General features: G+C 42.0%; 1 protein-coding gene across 2 annotated transcripts in view; it reads right to left on the bottom strand.

Moving 5' to 3' along the window:
• Positions 1-17,930, bottom strand: part of fstl5 (follistatin-like 5) — a 176,867-nt gene that overhangs the window by 20,900 nt on the left and 138,037 nt on the right. For both annotated transcript variants that reach the window (XM_079351527.1, XM_079351526.1), the window contains 2 exons: positions 15,644-15,805; positions 13,677-13,811 (listed from right to left, as the gene is read on the bottom strand). In XM_079351527.1, the coding sequence (XP_079207653.1) occupies positions 13,677-13,811; positions 15,644-15,805 (297 nt within the window). The remainder of the gene's footprint in view (positions 1-13,676; positions 13,812-15,643; positions 15,806-17,930) is intronic.

Here is a 17,930-nt window from a genome sequence, read left to right on the forward strand (position 1 = left end):
GGGCAAAGCCGACAGGACACTACTGTGCCGTTAGTCAGCCTTAATCTTTCCAAAGTGCTTTGTCAAGGGGTTCCTGTGCAGCATTGCATACCTTTTAGCTCATTAAAAAGTTCCACAAAAGGAGTTGAGGAGGGACAGAAACAAAAAAAAGGGAAAACAGTACAATTTATTTGAGTTGTGCCGAAAATGGAAAAAAAAAGGAGAAAATGGAAAAGAGGAACAGAGATGAGATCTTGTGTGCCCCGGTCTTTTCCAATAGCCCACAGTATTGGTGCTATTTATCACTTGGCAGAAAGACTATGGCTGCTCAGCGCATACAAGGGGCCCATACATCAACTTCATCATCCATATAACAAAACAAGCTGGCTGCCACTGTAGGCGGTGAGTTCACTCTTTCTGCTGGTAATAACTGTGTTTCCATTGGGCTCCAAACATTGAGAGCAACATGCTCGCCAGCCATCCCGGACTCTGCAGTTCCTGCCCGTCAGCAAGGTTACATAAATTCAATTTGTTTACAAGAACAAGCTCGTGCGCCAGCGGACCAAACAGCCTGTAGTGATATTACAGAAGACAGACATATGAAATGGGTCGGGTAATTGGTTCACAGAAGATGGAAATACAAAGTGTAACTCAGCACGACAGCCTTTAGGGGGTTGCAATCTTCTGCATCCATCGACAGTTTCACCCGGAGGTGTGTTGGACATCGAGCCGAGCAGTAGGTCCGCTTCGACTGCACGAAGCACACGCAAACTTTGATAACCACGTGGTGATAATCAGGGGGACGTTTTTATTGTATCATTGTGTCACACATACGTCAATCAGCCCGAATGGTACACGCTGAGTGTCTGAAGCCTCTAAAGGATCATCCTTCTTTATAAAGTTTGACTGTTTTAGGAACAACTTTTCGTCCAAAAAGACTAAAACAATATCCTGATACTTGCTTCTCACAAATGTCTCAAACCATCTCCACATGTTCGATGGAGTTTGCAGCTGGCGTGCCGTTCACAGTTTTTATGAATTGAGTGTTCAACATTACCATTAAACTGACAACTTGGCGGCACCATCTGAAGATTATTATTGGAGCCGCTGACCTGAAACAAACCGGCTTAAACATGTTTACTGATTCGGTTTGCCCTGGTGTTGGCATAGAAAAAAAAACATCCATATCGTTTATTTGAAGTGGTAAAAATGAACTGATTTGTTGTTCTTTTAGTTTGGTTAAAATCAAGATCATTGGCCTGATATGCAAAGAGCTGAGAGAAGTTTTCACAGGTCATTTCAGTCTAAGTGGGAGAGGCTTTCGCTTGCTGGTAACATGACTTTTGAAGAGTTTAAGTCCATACTCATCAAAAATATCACTTTCAGAGCTTTGTGCTCTCCACTCAGCTTCTTGGCTCTGCACACTGCACGCAGCCATGATTCACTCGGCGATCAAATCCCACTTCTGATGGAGCAAAAAAAAAAGTCTCTCGCCTTTTTTATTTCACCCCTCAATTCTTCAGTCAGAGTTTTTTTTTTTAACAGCTTTTTTTTTCTCCACTGCTCTTAGCTAGTCTCTGCTGCATATATTTGAGAGCGCTTAAAGATTGAGTGCTGACTCCAACAGTGAGTCCCTGCAGTACTATTTACAGGCAGGTAGAGTGAGGAAGTCTTCAAAATAGCAGGACTGACTTCACTAGAATTAGAGCTGGAAGCCTGCGGAGGACTGAAGGCTGTATCATCTCTTTAAGGCGGAAAAGGAATTTGAAAGACTTAATCCTCGGAGAAAAATCCAGGAGAGTTTTTGAAAAAAAACAAAAAAAACAATACACGTTACTGACAAGACGTGGAAGTGTCGAGGATGACAAATAAAATCCTCTCTAAGTGCTCGCACTCAGAGCAAACAAAAACAGACAGGAAGAGATAAATAGCTATTTTTACAATGAATATGAAGCGCCGTCATGACTGTAAAAGTGTGTTGAATCCACTCAGAATAATATTACATGTATGACCTTTCAATAAGCTCAACGGCATTCGTTATTTATTCTATCACCGTGATTAACGAGTCACTCATTGAGGTTAAACTGGTGTTCTTCGTGTTGTCTCGACTCTTCATGTGACACGCTGATAACTTATTTAAAAAGATCACTTCTCTCTTCATAACTATGATTATTTCATCACCCTTTGACAGAGAGCATCACAGGAAATATTCATAAGCTGTCATGTTGTAACCAGGGCTTAAAGGCGTTTAAACTTTCCACTGGATTTACAATATTCATTTCAAAAAGCTTGAGCATGAAACTCAGTCGACAGGCAGTAGGCTGCTGACACTGTGGATAGCGTCACTGCCTGGTTTGAGCCCCTTGCTGCTGACAGCGTGTCCAACTGTGTGTGAAGGCCCGCTGTGATGGGGAGGGACCGCTGATGGAAAACATGGACGCTCCTTTTGGCACGTAGCTGGTCCTCTGCATTCAGAGGATATGGAGCAGACAGCATGGCCAACCCGCGCAGAATAAAAACAGCTCTAAGAAGTCTTTGGTATGGAGCGGAGGTTCACATTCGTTTGCCGTCCAGGCCCGGGAGATTGCACGGCTTTCTTCCAACCAATCACTTCAGTGGCAGATTTCTCTGATTAGATCTTCCTCTCTGCCCGAATCTCTGAAATCAACAACGCCGTGTTTGATTGGAACAAAAGCATACCAACTGCTACACATCAAAAAATGTTTCTACACGCAGGATAGAGTGTGGACTAAAGATAGTGGATTGAACGGGAGATTTCAAAGTGAGAGCAGATAACAGAGTCTATAAAAGTGAGACAATAAAATGGGTAATAAAAGAAATATATTAGGATGAAATGCCAGGATTTGTCATTGAAGGAGTGGGGAAGGTTAATGATAAATTACAGGAATTATTAGCGAAGTTTGGAGACTTACACACTATATTAGTCTTAAGAAGTCATTCAGTGTCACGCCGAAATGTTTCCCAAGAGGAACAAATCCTGCCAAGAGGATCAAATAAAAAAACGCTGTTTTCTTCTTTGAGGAAAAGTCGCAATATTTGGCTCAATATGATGGAGCTCAACAGTGTGGTTCAGGAAGTACAAATACTGTTCATGTTCACCAAAAGCGGATTTGATTAATTATTACCCATAACGTCATAACCTTCCACGAGCGTGAAACGATGGTTAACGCTCCTTTAGGAGACACACGTTCGTATGATATCAACCTCGTTTTTGGAAAGACTTTGGGTAAAAGAACTACACTTCGTCACAGCCACGTCTCTGATAGATGGAGCTTGCTGCTACCATGGCAACGCTAGTAGGCTAGCTGGTTCTTGAGCTAACAGAAAAAAATATATGAATGGCCTTTTATGCCGCAGTGACGGGAGACAACAAGATATCACAACACTTCAGCAGTAAAAATAACTAAAGTTACATTTAAAAAGAAGCAAACCATTCGTAAGTATGGTCAACTTTGGGGCTCAATCAATTATTTTATTGTGACAAGTGTTGGGATAGTGGATTGTCTTGGTTCCAGGTCTCAATATGTTGATAAAAGGATTTTGTTAAAAGAGGTATATAGTTAAATAGTTCTGTAAACAGAGTCACAGAAAAAGTGGGGTCACTGTTGAGCTCTACAGAAAAAAGGTCTTAATCTGTCTCAAGTAACTCGCATGTGAAATATCTGCGAAACAGATATCCATATTTGAGATAAAGCTTTCTCCTTTATTTGTTCACAAAAGTAGGTTTATACATCTGACTCACAGCTGAGCAGAGAGGTCTTACTGTCCAACGTTTAAACCCACTCCCCACTAGAGCTGCAAGACTCTCTGTTCCTGCTGAGGTATGGAAAGGTCAGTCATGGTGAGTCATGAAGTATCGAGTAAATACGACATTAAGAGTACACGCTGGAGTCCTGAGTGGGATATGAAGCGAGGAGATACACACACGACTCAAAGCAGCTTTATACACTTAACTCTTTATGTTTCTGTCATTTATGAACCTGATTATTAAAACGGGAAATGAGAAAAGGAGCAGTATGTAAATCTGACCCCGAGTGTTTAAAATGAGTACTGCAGTCTAAACGTCACAGAGAGCTGGTTCCCCCCCCCCCTCCTCTCGAGAGTGGATGCTCCATGTAGCTTCAGTGTTTAGCCAGCTCTGCATGGGTCTGTAAACCTTTCAGCGTTCAAACCTCTCTCCATTTTTCAAAATCATCTCCAATATTGATCCGATTTCTCTAAAAACAAAAAGTGGATTTTGAATTTCCCTCGGGATCCATAAAGTATCTATCTATTAAAATGATACAGATTGTGAGATGAATGTGTCGTTGCATCTTTTACCTCTGTACTTCTGCGTCTGCCTTCCTTCTTTGGCAACAGTAGTTCAGCAGTGTGCATCCAATAACAAATTCCATTATTAAAGTTGAATTAACCTCAGCAAACCAGTCAGCTACAGGCCCGTTAAAATGTTTCAGCGAACATGAGTGCCAAGCTAATTAGCAATATCAACCCCCTAAAACAAAGCTAATAGGATTCAGGGAAGTTTCCAGTGCTTATAATGCTTATTAACAACATTTACATACCCGGGCACAAGGGTTCAAGGGGAGCTGCTACGGCACACTGACCACAAATAAAAGACTCCTGCTGTTGCCACTCTGTGTCCTCTGTGCTCGCAGCCTTTCTACTGAGGACGGAATCAGAATTAAGTGAATCTTTACTCAAACTGCGAAGTGCATCACACATAATAAGCACAGATTCATTTCTATAAAGCTCAGTTCTGTAAGACGTGGAAGGGTGGAAGACTTTGCAGGAGCATAACCCCCTATCCCCACATACTCTGTGCAGGCCACGGCCCATGAAGGCTCGGTTTTACTCCGCCGCCACTGGATCCGCTTCTGGAAGATCACACGGGAATCAAGAGGAAAACTTGTTGCTTTGCCCCTCTGTGCATGATTTGATCTAACGTTGATAAAGTGATGAAAAATACAATCTCGACTCTGTACATTGTGTTTTATTTTGAAATTGACCCGACGCTGACTTCCTGTCCGGGAGCAGAGCGTAGTGGCACTGGTGGCACGCTCTGCTCGCTGTGGAAACACCATGATTGACGACAGTGACAGTGAGCTATGGCGTGGAGCCTGACGCTGACAGAGTATGTGAGAATTGGAGGGTAAGCACAGGTAGGAAACCTGGACTTCTCTTCAATCACTTCAAACAATAGCAGCAAAGGTCGGGTGTTTATTGGACAATATTTAGAGTCATCTGGATAAAACTCAGAAGAACTCTGAGGTCTTTGTGAAAGTGCACCACTGTCTAGTTTTAGAAGTGATGACGCATGTAGAAGAGGTAAGCGTGATCAGGCCGGGTGGGGCTCGTAGGGGAGGAGGGACAATCATGTTTCGGCACAGTATGGGGTGTCAGTGTGTGTGAGCTGTAAGAATAAATCTATAATAATTATGTCTTTATTTGGTCCAGAAGGGCTCTTCAGCTAAAGAGGCCAAAGGGGCATCTATGGAGTACTCAGCAGGTCCCTGATTTGAGGCACGAGCATAATGTGGAGCGATTAAGTGGCGAGAGGAAAGACACAAACGCTCGTTCTGAGCCTCGCACGTCCTCTGACATTGCAGAAATAATTGCTACGTTGTGAAGGGCAGATATTTATGCTAGTTTAGCAGCAGTCTGTCAAAGATGGATGGTGCACTGCCTGCCGGTGACAGACTGGGTTAAAGAGATCTCAGAATAGTGACTGCTCAGGTTTTTCTCCCCCCCCAAACAACAAAGCGCCCGGGTAAATTCGAGTGAGAAAACAATACACTTTGGTGCGTCGTCTGAGGAGAAGACGTCTTGACCTTCAAGCCCCCTCTGTGGTGAATTCACCTGAAGGAGATCATTCATGCCTGGCTCATAAAATCGTGTTTTTCAGTTCATCTCTTGCTTAATACCTCATTCAGCCCCCTTGACAACTGGCTTAGTTAGTTATTCAGCTCGGTCTCTCTCGTAGTCGAGTGTCTGAACGAGAAGCCCGAGGCAGGTCATAAACACAACGCTTTCACAGAATGAGATCATTACTTTCCACAAAGTCAGATATCTAAAACATTTCCAAGTATAATCTTGATGCTTCGCTTTAAAATCGGGGGTCTGTTTCAGATCAATGGGATTAGATCAAGGGTAGTCTGGCGCCACAACATGCCCACCAGCGTGTCAACTTCAGCGGGAACAGACGGGAGCACAGAGCTCGTGGTTGAAAGCGTCCTTGATGCCAGCCCTTTTTTTTTTTTAATAATAACCTTCATATCTTCTCTCTGAGCTGTAAGACAATTAGGTTAGTCCTTGGGAACATTGTTAGCTAATGGCAAAACAAAAAGAAACAGAAGGACTGACACATGAAAATAGGAAGACAGAATTTAAAGCATTAGGTTGAACATAGAGATAGAGCGGGGGTTTTGGAGGTCATGAAGATGTTTTTTAAAACGGTCAGATCTTCACTGATATCGTTACTTGCTGGTCCAATAAGCATCACGCCTCTCTGTCCAAACGTGATGTCACCAGACTGTGTGTGCGAGGCAGCAAAACATCCCTTCATCTGGTCTCACTTCACCATCTGCGGAGGCGTTTAGTTTAATGTGTGTAATAACAGTTCAGCTCATTTTTAAGAAGGCTAATGAGTAAACCATTGTCTCGGATCAAGAGACAACCTCCGGTGTTCAACGATGACGCCAAAGCAGAGAGGCTCAAAAACTGTGTGTTCACCCGAGGCTGTCACATACACACCACACTCAACAACAGCAGACGTTCACCTTTACAGCCTGGTTCAAAAAAACAATACAGGTCTGACAGATGGGTTAGGTTAGGTTAGACCCATGGTCCATTAACATTTACAGTCTGGGTTCTGGATGCAGCTCGAACTGCAGAATCCAAATGAAAATTGGTTTAGCATAAGCGACAAGCTCAACCCACCCACTTCACACACACACAAAACTCAACTGTTGTATCAAATGAATAAACTGGAAAATGGGTGTAAAAACTAAAAAAAGTTACACAATTTCTCAAGTGTCTTTTTTTAATACAGACACATTGAGAAGTTTCAAATGTTCATTAAAAAAACATAGTAAAAAACGTTGGGGTTTTTTTCGACTGTGGGAGTGGAGCGGAGTATTGGCAACGCTTCCCAAAAAATGTGAGATGATACCATCATTATGTGAACATGACTTCAGACAGAATTCCTTATCTGAGCTCGGCAGACGATGGGGGAATGAACTCACTGAGTGCATGTCAGTAACTTCTTCATCTAACTCAACATCGCTCTTCCTGCTGTTTGACAGTTAGTGCCGGGGAGAGGAAGCCGGTTCACCTGGGCCGGGCTCTGCTCTCAGAGCAAGTGAAAAACTCTTCCATGCACATTTTCATGTACGAGTGAGGGCCGACCAGGGAATGCGTTTGAGATTTCACCCCGAGCTGGACCTTATTCATCTTCACTTGAACTTTGTGAAGCTCCATGAAATTAATCTTTCCCCTTAAAAGTACAAAGTAAAAGTACAAAGCTGTTTTGAAAACCTATTTCTCTAACACACCACTAACAATTTGTCATTCTCCAGAAGGGGTCTAGCTGGGGAAATCAAGTTTCCGTAATCAAGTTTTCCCTGATTACACAAACCAAGCTGTAAACACACAGTGAGTGAAATGAGCTTTATGCTAATGAGACGGCGGGACTGATAACCAGACCTGGTGAAGTCTGGCCATCCTGCCTAACTGCTAATGTGTCTGGCTCTGACAGTCAACAGCATTACGAATACATAAGTTGATTCTAATGTGATTTAAAGTGCTTCGGCCCAGTTTGGCGTGTGCTTCTCCTCGGAGGTTTCACAGATGCAGGTTTGCCTCATTACGGCTGCACGCCATTTACAAGGAGGTAGCTGACGATGGCTAAAGACAGGCGTTACAGAAGGATGCAGACTGAATAAGGGCGTAAACTGGAACATCGATCGATTTTAAAGTTTCGTACTTGTAGAAGAAAAGAAGTGGATGTAAAGATTTTCCAGTTCGATGTCTGCAATGATCTGTTTATGTACGAGAATGAATAAATAGCATTTGATGGATCTTTGAGAAAAACCTGCAGAGATTGATTGACAGCTGACGTGGAGCATGCTCAGTCTTCTGTTTGGTCCTGGTCAGGTTACCCTAACAAAGCAGGTATGTACCAAGGAATATACATTGACTTTTCCACTGAGGGATGAAGGTCAAAATTCCATTGCAATCCTTCCGTAATAGTAAGCTCTGTTTTTCAAAAATAAACATTTCTGTAATGTATTGTTTCTGATTTTATTCGTCAGCTTTTTTCAGATTGATTTTGGGGCTTTTCACGTCTTTGTTTTAGAGAGCAGTGGATAGAGGCTGAAATGAAGGACAGAGAGAGAGAGAGACAGAGGGGAATGAAATGTGGACAGAAGCCACAGGCTGGATTTAAACAAGGACTACAGAAAATAACCACAGAACCCATCATCATCTGTCATTTTTTATCTTCCTTGAATTTCCACAAAAAAAGAAAAGAAAACTTTTTTGTCTTTTTGTCTGACTTTGAGGAAATATAGCAAGGTGAGGATTTTACTGGGATCTTATTATTTGCAACATTATAAACATTAAAATATATAATATATCCTCACATGTATCGTTGAGCAATGACGTAAAAAAACAAACAAAAGCAAGAAATGAGATCAATCTCTTTCGCGGACAGGACGACACTTCCTGCAGCTCGTTGATGTTTCATTCATGTTTATTTTCCACATGAACCCCTCCTTCTTCTACCGTTAGCCCAAAGAGAGACGACGCTGTTTGTACTACAGAGGCCTAATGGAGGAGTTTCATTTAAAGAGCACGACTGCAAGAGAACCAACAGACTTTCCACACTCTTATAGAAGATGTTGTTTTGGGTCTGAAATCAAAGAAATCAAAACTATATGTTGCTGTCATGCTAGTTCATGTTGTTTTTGTAAAAGCAGCTTCTTCTGTAACATATTTACTGACGAGTAGTCACTCAGGTCAGAGTGGCTGCCGTTGTGCTCAGACATTTTGCTGCATTGAGTACAAACATGACAATTAACACAAGCTGCTCAGACTTTCTCTTTCTGTTTTTTTTCTCTTCCGGCCTCAGACCCTGATGCGACGACGGCAGCTGGCAAGTATCTAGGAAAATTTCACCCAGCCGCCCTTTTATTGGAGAAACCAATAAAAATATCTGTCCATCTCCGCTGGCTAATCAAATGCGAAGATAATGCAAATGACAAGAGAGGGTCAACGCAGAAACCTGGAGCCTTCGCTCAGATTTAATAAGCTTCGTGTGTGTTTGTTTCACCTTCTGATGTGAGCAGCTGCACAGCCTGAAACACGGCCGCTCTCGCATATTAGTTTTTCTCCTCAATGTTTTATGATCTTTTATAAAGTTTCTGGAAAAACAACAAAAGAAATGCTCTAAATGTGAGATTTTTCCCCAAATTTAATTCATTTTAGGATTATGTACACATGCATTAATATAAAAATAATGTCATTTCTTACTCTGACAAACATTTTTTTTTTTTAAACTTTTGAACATTTTTTTAAAAGATCTCTTTTGCATTTAAATCTGATGAATAACTTTAATTGAAAAATAAAAAAAATAATTTCACATCGACTTGAGACAAAGATAAATGATAAGATCTACTGCGCTCACTTTCACTTTTACTCATGCCAGTCTCGGTCACTTGTTGAATAGCGTTTCAACGTGTAATCCCTAATGTCACTAATTTCAGCGTCTTCCTGTTTATTGAGGCTGCTGTTTCTTTAAGGCCAGCCTCCCCGTGTGCCTGCTGCCTTTTGATTGGCCAGCTCCCAGGTAAGCGAGGGGAGGGCGTGTCCTAAAACGCTGCTCCATGTTTCCACATCGGCAGGACACGACAGTCCAAGTCTGTAAAAGTTCTCATGACGTCTCGATCAGAGCAGCAGGAAATCACGTCCACAGATTCGCCTGGGAAGTGATGTTGATACGCCAGATTACAGATTATGTAATATAACATCGTAACAGTATGTATTTAAAAATGGATCAGCTGAATAGATCTCCTCTAAGTCCTCGTCGTCGTCTTTATTACTCACATCTCTATTTTCTCACACGGTAAAGTCCTTAGTGATGGACCTGCTTTAAAAACACTTTAGACTACGGAAGCACAAAGAGAAAGAGACTTGACCTTTTGTGACTTTTAAACTAATTACACTTTGATAAGATCTCATATTCCTCCTCATGCGTCTTTATTATCCAGACCTCTTTTGATTTCCATTCGAAGGACACAGAGCTTGGTTTACTGTTTCCTTGCTTGCTTATCATCCTGATGTTCTATATTTAACATAATTACTGGATATGCTGTCTGAAAATATGTCAAACATGAGGCTAGTTATCTGGATTCAACGCCAATTAGCAATCTTTCACAGCTGGAAAAAAAAAAGAAACCTCAAAAGAATCCTCCTCTTTCCAAACCTTTGATATGGAAGATTTCAGAGCAGAATTAGACAGTCAATAGATTTCCAAAGGCGATGAATCACCTGTGATCAAAACCACAGCTGCATCGGTCCTTAAAAAAAAAAAACTTAATTATTTTTTTTTATTTTTTTCAATCTAGGAGAAACAGCCCGGACAATCAGGATAACATATGCTGCACAAAGACAAACTGCAGGGAGAAGAGGGAAACGGCTGCGATCAAGCTCAAACTAATTGACAAGGATATGTTAACGACTGAGCCGCTGAAACTGTGTACGACAAATATAAAAACTTTTAAAAGGCAATAAAGTGTAAAGATGATTATTTTAACAGGCTATTAACCACATGAGCGATTTCACTGTTAAATCCCTCCAAATGTGCTCGTCCCCGTTTCATTAGCAGAGCTGATTTCACTTCAATGTGTTTCCACTGGCTCCGCCTCCTACAGCCTGGAGCCCGCCTCTGCCGGAGTGTCAATTAAACACAGAGCGGGTCAGAAGACATCCTGTTAAATTTCAGAATAAAGCACTCAGTTTAGACTGTTTTTGACCTGATGTTGGTTTTGTTGTTTTATTTATTCAGTTTTATATCCCACACATCGTCTCACCTTGGGCTCTGTGCTGAACACGCAGCCTGTATCACGTCTCTGCTGGAAGTTGTGGGTTACAGTTATTGTGATATTTAGGTTATTTAATTTGCATGCGAGGAAAGAGTTTCAAGATGAGGCAGTTTTTTTTTCATGGCTGCCCAGATGTGAACTAGTTTACCTTGCTCTCTCTCATACATCATAAATGAAAATGAATAATCTACTTTTTTCACTGTCAGGAAAAAACAAAACAAAAAGGATTAAAACATATTCCTTAAATTGCAGATCTTCATTGTTGTTTTAAAAAAGGCTCGAAGAAACACTGAACGGGGTTACATGTTTCTGAATGTTTCTTCTGTAAACTGCAGGTGCACCAAAACCTCAGCTGAAAAAAGTGTCACACAAACTATAAGGAACTGAAAGTGTTAAGAGACAGACGAGAGCACCTCTCATTGTGGGGCGACAGTTGATCCGAATTTCCACTTCCACTGATTATGTTTCAGACATTTTTTTCTTCTGTATTCATCGATCGCGGCCTTAAAAAAAAACAAAAAAACTTTTTTTTCTGACGTTTGTCTCAGTCTCCTGGGATTTTATTCGATGCCGCTACCACAAAACCACCGTGATCACTTAAGAGCTTTCTGGGACAGTGTGACAACCGTTTGAAATAATTAGGTTCAATGATTTAATTTATGAAAACAAGATATTTACATTTGGAAATGGTAAATGGACTTGAGCTTGTGTGGCCCTTTTCTACTTCTGACGACTCAAAGGTCACACCTACACATTCACACACTGATGGTAGAGGCTGCTGAGTGAAGAGACCTTCATCCACTCACATCAAAACACCACTGACAAAGCAGCTTCCACGGACATGAAGCTGCAGGAGCCTCGACCTTCCTGACGATACCACCCACATCCACCGTTCAAAGGAAAGAACCAGAAGATTTGTAAGTTCTCAGAAAGCATAAAGTACCCCTTCTGACCTCTGTGCTTGGTTAGGAGTTATACCTTCAGCAGCAGAGGTGAAGGTCTCTGCAGTTGAAGGCTGAAGCTAACATTAACCCCGAGCTCGCAGCGAGAGACACGTCTCTGCATGGAAAATAGACATCGAGCTCCTCCTTGCTCACTTAACTTCTTGTGAATGAAGGTTTAATTCTCAAAGGAAATCGAGAGTGGGTCATGTACATTCATGCCACAAAGCAGCGTAAAGTCTGTTTTGATTCTGTCCACTTTCCATCATGTCGTAGCGCCATGTCCGGCTGTCTGCTCACATCCCTTTGAACTCCTCTCCCGTGGGGCTGCTCGCTCTTAAAAAGGCTACTCTCTATCCAAGTCCTCGTAGCCTTTTTAGAGGTAGACCCTCAAAAGCTTCAAACCCCACAAGTGACTTCTGACCTCGCTGAGACACGCTCCTCTGACGCGTGACGGGCTGCGTGGAGGAAGCGTCGTATTGATGGGACGCCATCTCCACGTGTCCGAGGTATGTGACTCGACTGTGAAGTTGTCCAACGTGTTGTTTGGAAACATTATTAGCCACAACAAACTAACATGCAGACTTAAACCCCAAAGACAGATTCTGACATTTGAGAGAAGGTCAGAGTTAATTACGACGTGAGACTCTGAGCACGGAGAGGGAACAAGACGAGATTGTTTGTGTGGAAAAAATAATGCCAAATTTGAATAAGAAGGTTGCTTGTGTCACTACACTAATGTGACATATTGGCAGTAGATGTCTGAGGCTAAATACCAACTTAATCAATTCACATCCCTTCCACAAAATACTGATGTCACACATGGCGGCGTGGCGGGGGGATGGAAATGTTAGCCGATGAGGTTGATTTACCGATGACGAGAAAATAATAAGAACGGATGAATATTTGATGATCAGTTAACATTTTTGACTGTTGAAGCTAAAAGATGACATTTTTAACGTTGTCTTTGAAATGTCATCAAAGTGAACAGCTAATGCTGCAACTAACAACTGTTGTCAACACCTTCATTGCACATTCTTAATATTTTGTGTTTTTCTATTTTTATACCCTACTTGTAATTTAATTTACTTTGCTATTTGTTTTTACACCAAAACAAATTCCTTGTACGTGTAAATGTACTTGGTAATAAAAAAAACTATTATTCTCATTCTATTGGACTGCAGACTCGTCGTCAATTATTTTTTAGCATGATTATTATTTGGATCCCGTGTGATCTCTTCAAATGTCTTTGTGCTTTGACTGACAGTTTGAACCCAACATACGGATACAAAACACAGTGAAGGTTTGAGATATTAAGAGAAGAGAAACTGAATGTTTTGCATTTAAAACATTTCATGTGTCTACACACATCAGCCTCATGTCCTGGTTGCAGCACCACCAGGGCGATGTGAGGTACTTAATGTGTCCCTGAGTGGATGGAGAGCTGCATGAACAATGACCTCTGCCTCTACACCAGGCGAGCAGAGAGTAAAGATAGTATCAGCATTACTTTCCTTGCAGAGGCTCCATCATGGCATCACAGGATATCAACTATTAAGAACGTACAGGATCAATTATTAACAGCTCCATTATCTTCTGACTAAAAACAGAGACTGACATCACGACTTATACGTACAAGTTTTGCGTGCAGAGTCCTCCACAAATAGAGACGAGATATCCTCGTCCACGCCGGCGTCATTCTTGGCGATGCAGGTGTAGGCGCCCGTGTCCTCAAAGTGCACGTTGCTGATGTGCACTTCGCTGCCATTAGCTTCATGGGACAACAGAGGGGGGGGGAAAAAAGGGCAGTTAGCATGTCCAGTTTCGACGCTACCGTCCTCTGCTTCCATGTTTCTGTTACTTAACAGTTCTCTGATATGTGAGAGAGGAAGGTGAGAGGTTTATTTTGGAGAGAATTAAAGAAGAAGATTGGACTTCAAAGTAAGACTTTGGCACAGGTGCGCCACATGCTGTGTTTGTGTAAACACTGGAACAGATTTCAGATGACGTGCGAGGAAAAGCATTTGGCTTTACTTTTTGTCAAAAGAAAATTAAAGGTCCTTAATCTTTCAAAATGTTATCCTTCAGCTGGAAAATAACCCGAGCTAATAAAATATCCTTAATAATAAGCCAGAGAGCTTTCATTTTCCGTTTTTTTGTTTGTTTGTTTTCACATCATTTGGCACCTGCTAACATACAATGACAGCTAACCACGTTGGCATATTTTCCTGCATAATGCAGAGACTGAGGTGGGGAAGCGTGTGTGACGGATTCGGTGCATTTAGTATAAAATTTCAAATAAAAAGGGCATCAGTCCCTTTTATTAGTCTGATATTGCAGGTTGTGCTTTCGATTAGAGAGCCTCTTGAATTTAGTGTTAAAACAATCATGAGGATCAAAAATACAGAGAAAAAGCAGCAAACTGACAGTAATAAAGAATAAAGACAGAATGATGCATAAGTGCTTGTGTGCAGAAGTTTCAGAAAGAAGGTGAAAGATCATGCGTGTATACTTCCTCCCTGGGTCTCCTAGGTGATGATCTGAGACTAAGACTAAAGATAGTTAAAGGTCACGTATCCTCCTCCTCCTCTTCAAACAGTGTAAATAAGTCTCAGAGCTCCTTAAAAACATGTGTGTGAAGTGTGTTGTTGTAAATCCTCTCTGATCCTGTATTTGATCATGTCTATAAACCCCTCTATTTCAGCCCTGCTCAGAACAGGCTGTTTCTGTGTCTGTCGCTTTAAATATGTAAATGAGCTGTGTCTGACCACGCCCCCTCTCTGGAAGGGCTCGGGTATACTCGCTGCTTTCTGGCTCCATGTCCTATTGTTTACTCAGACTCAGAGGGCAGAAGAAACACCTAGCTGTGGGAGTGTCACCCACCTGGGGGAGGGGCTACTGCCCTTTGTGATGTCATGAAGGGAAAATCCCCAAACCAGCCTGTTTGAGCACACATTTTCTGAAAAGTGGAGCAGGCAGAAGACGGAGAGGACGGACTTATAACCTAAACCACTCTGCTGCTTGTGCTGAACTGATGGAAATAAATGTTTCTATTATGATAACTTACTTTTTATCTCCAACTGAAATGTTACAGTCTAACACTCGAACGTAAGAAACTAAAATCTTTGTGACATGTTTACACAGCTCCACAGGCCAACACAGCAGCACTCGGGAGTGAATATATTACATGGTGTCTCCCCCTTTATGATTTAGTCTTTCCAATCTTTACTGTGCGAGTTTTGATTGAAAATGATTAAAGGTCTTTCTCATATTGAGGCCCGTCTCACATGAAGGCCCGGTCAGCTCACAGACTGAGGTAAATAAAAGCCCTGGCTGTGAATTGAAGTGTTATGCTCTTTATTAATATGTTTACTTGTTCTGGTCATTTATCTTGGTTTATTGCCAAGCTCCGTTATACAGTATTCCTCATCGTCGAACAGTATCAATAGTTGTGACATCTTTCATACTGGTAGTAGCAGGAACAGTAAAAGGACCTGGAGCAGTAAAAGAGGGAAACAGCCGTACTAAAAATAATAATAGAAGAAGCGGGGCAGGGGGGGATAAAATGTGTGAGTGTGCATGCAGTGACTCCCTCCTCTGTACCTTGCAGGGTGAGCTGCTTGGATAGTTTGGAGGTGATGTCCATGCCGTTCTTCAGCCAGGCCAGCTGGGGGCCGGGGATGCCCTCAGCATGGCAGCGCAGGCTGGCAGTGACACCCGGCTCTCTGGCTTGGCTCTCCGGGTAGACTCGGATCACCGGAGGAACTGCAGATAAAAAAAAAAAAAACAGCAGGAGACAGATGAGTCGATAAATGACTAAATGTAATACATTTTTACATTAGTAGCACTCGAGAAGAGAGGCAACCTTTATTAAACAGGAAGTTTGGAGAGAAGATGCCAAGTCCTGAACTTATGGGGAAACATTAGCATACACTATCAATAAGATCGAGTGTATTTTTCCCTGCACTGCCAAACGCCTTTAGATAAGGTTAACACGCTCTGTGAAGCCAAACAAATCAGATAGATAAATAAGGCGGAGAACCTCTGTTCAGACGTCATTGATTCTGCTTGCTCACCATTGATTTCGTGTAACCTTTTGTCAGGACGGAGATGAGAGGATAGAAGCAGAGAAAACAAAAAAAAGTGCGAGGAAAGAGAAGACACGAGCTAAATGTCACTCTTGTCCGCGAACGGTTCCAAAAGCAGAATCATACGTTGCTGCACATAATGCCATTGTCATGCTGAGGTTTCACTTCTTTACTCAACCCTGAAGCAAAAACAAACAACGACTCACAAACATACTGTATTTCCAAGAACCATAAATCAACACGAATCAATACAGTACACAAATACATTAATCATATGCATTTATGCATTGGCTGAGAATATGCCACAACTTTCTCTTCTTACACCCGGGGGCTAACTGGTTAGAGCCGTGCTCCATAAAACATGGAAAATATCAAAAGAATGAATTTGAATAATCCTTTAAAAGGAAGAAGTCTGCTGTGCATAACGGCATAACAATGATGAAAGCTTTCAAAGGGATGGGAGCATAACTGAGGAGACGCTCCGGCTGGAATGGAGGCTGGAACTCGGACAGTGACGATGAAGTATTTACAGAGGGACCGTAAAAAAAAAAAAAAAAAAAGCAGCATGAGTCATTCCACAACAGCCTGTCACGTAAAAAGATGACAACCTGGCAGTGGTTTATGTAGGGATGTAAAATCTCTCTATCTTGCCATCATGTTCTGAGAAATCCCTCGTAGCCTCGGTGGCCCAAATCAGTGTCCTCTTTTTCTTCTCCCCTTTTCTGAAACTGACTTCAGAGACTTGAGTCGAGGATGGAAGAGAGAGAGAGAGAGAGTCTTGGCAGAAGTAAAGAAGACAGGCGTGCAGTGGAGACTGTTTCCTGTGGGCACCGGGTTAGAGGAAGTCTTTACTCAGCCAGGTGAGTGAAAGGAGTGAAGATTGTTGGCCATCTGGTTGCCACGGCACTCTCGGGCTTTTGGAGCTCACGTCAACTCTGAGTGCCAAGGCGGCCTCGGTGGGCTCTTATGCTCCCCAGGTATCTTTACCAATCACAGTCACAGAGACACTGTGGTCACACCGATTCCCCTTCGCATTATCACGGTTCACTGAATACAACCCGTGGTTACTAATTATTTAGTGAAGATTATCACTCACACTTAAGATCCTCTTGAATGCCCGCAGGAGCGAATCAAAGCTCTGGCCCCAGTTCTCCCTGTTTGGGCAGCTCATGTTGCTCCTCTGGTTTTCCTATTTCTTCTTCCTTTTATCTCTCTTTGTGTCTTGTGTGGTAACTGTTAATTACTCTGTGGCAGCCATGTTGGGTGAAAGAGCTCTGCACATAAAGGATTGTTTGAATCTATAGCTGCCTCTGAACATTAATCTTCCTGAATGCACAAGCAGATGGAGCATGGATCTATACGTGTTTCTTTAAGTTGGTATTTTTACAGCAGTGTTCAAATGATCTAATTTGCATGCTTTTAAATTGAACCAAAAGAAGAATCTGCTTCCTGTGTACCCAGTGTATAGAAATCAAAAATGATAGCTGTTAAGCACTGACTCTCAGGGGATGGCAGGGATGGACTGGAAGATAGTAGAGTTATAGATATTACCTGCATGGGGATAATGTCCAATATGTGCACATGTGCTTTTTGATATGATTGTATATGATTCTAATGATTGCTTTCATGTTTTCTGAGCCTCTATCCAAAGGGACAGATTTTCTGTCGCTATGTGAGAAAAAAATCCAGTTTTTTAAAATCTCAAAAGTCCCGACTATGTGAGAGAACAGTCATTTAGTGGGCTTCTCATTTATCACATTAATTTACTAAAAAAAAAGACAGAGATGCTAAATCCATTACAG

This window comes from Symphodus melops (genome assembly GCF_947650265.1).
Source record: "Symphodus melops genome assembly, chromosome: 9".
Lineage (NCBI taxonomy): Eukaryota > Metazoa > Chordata > Actinopteri > Labriformes > Labridae > Symphodus > Symphodus melops.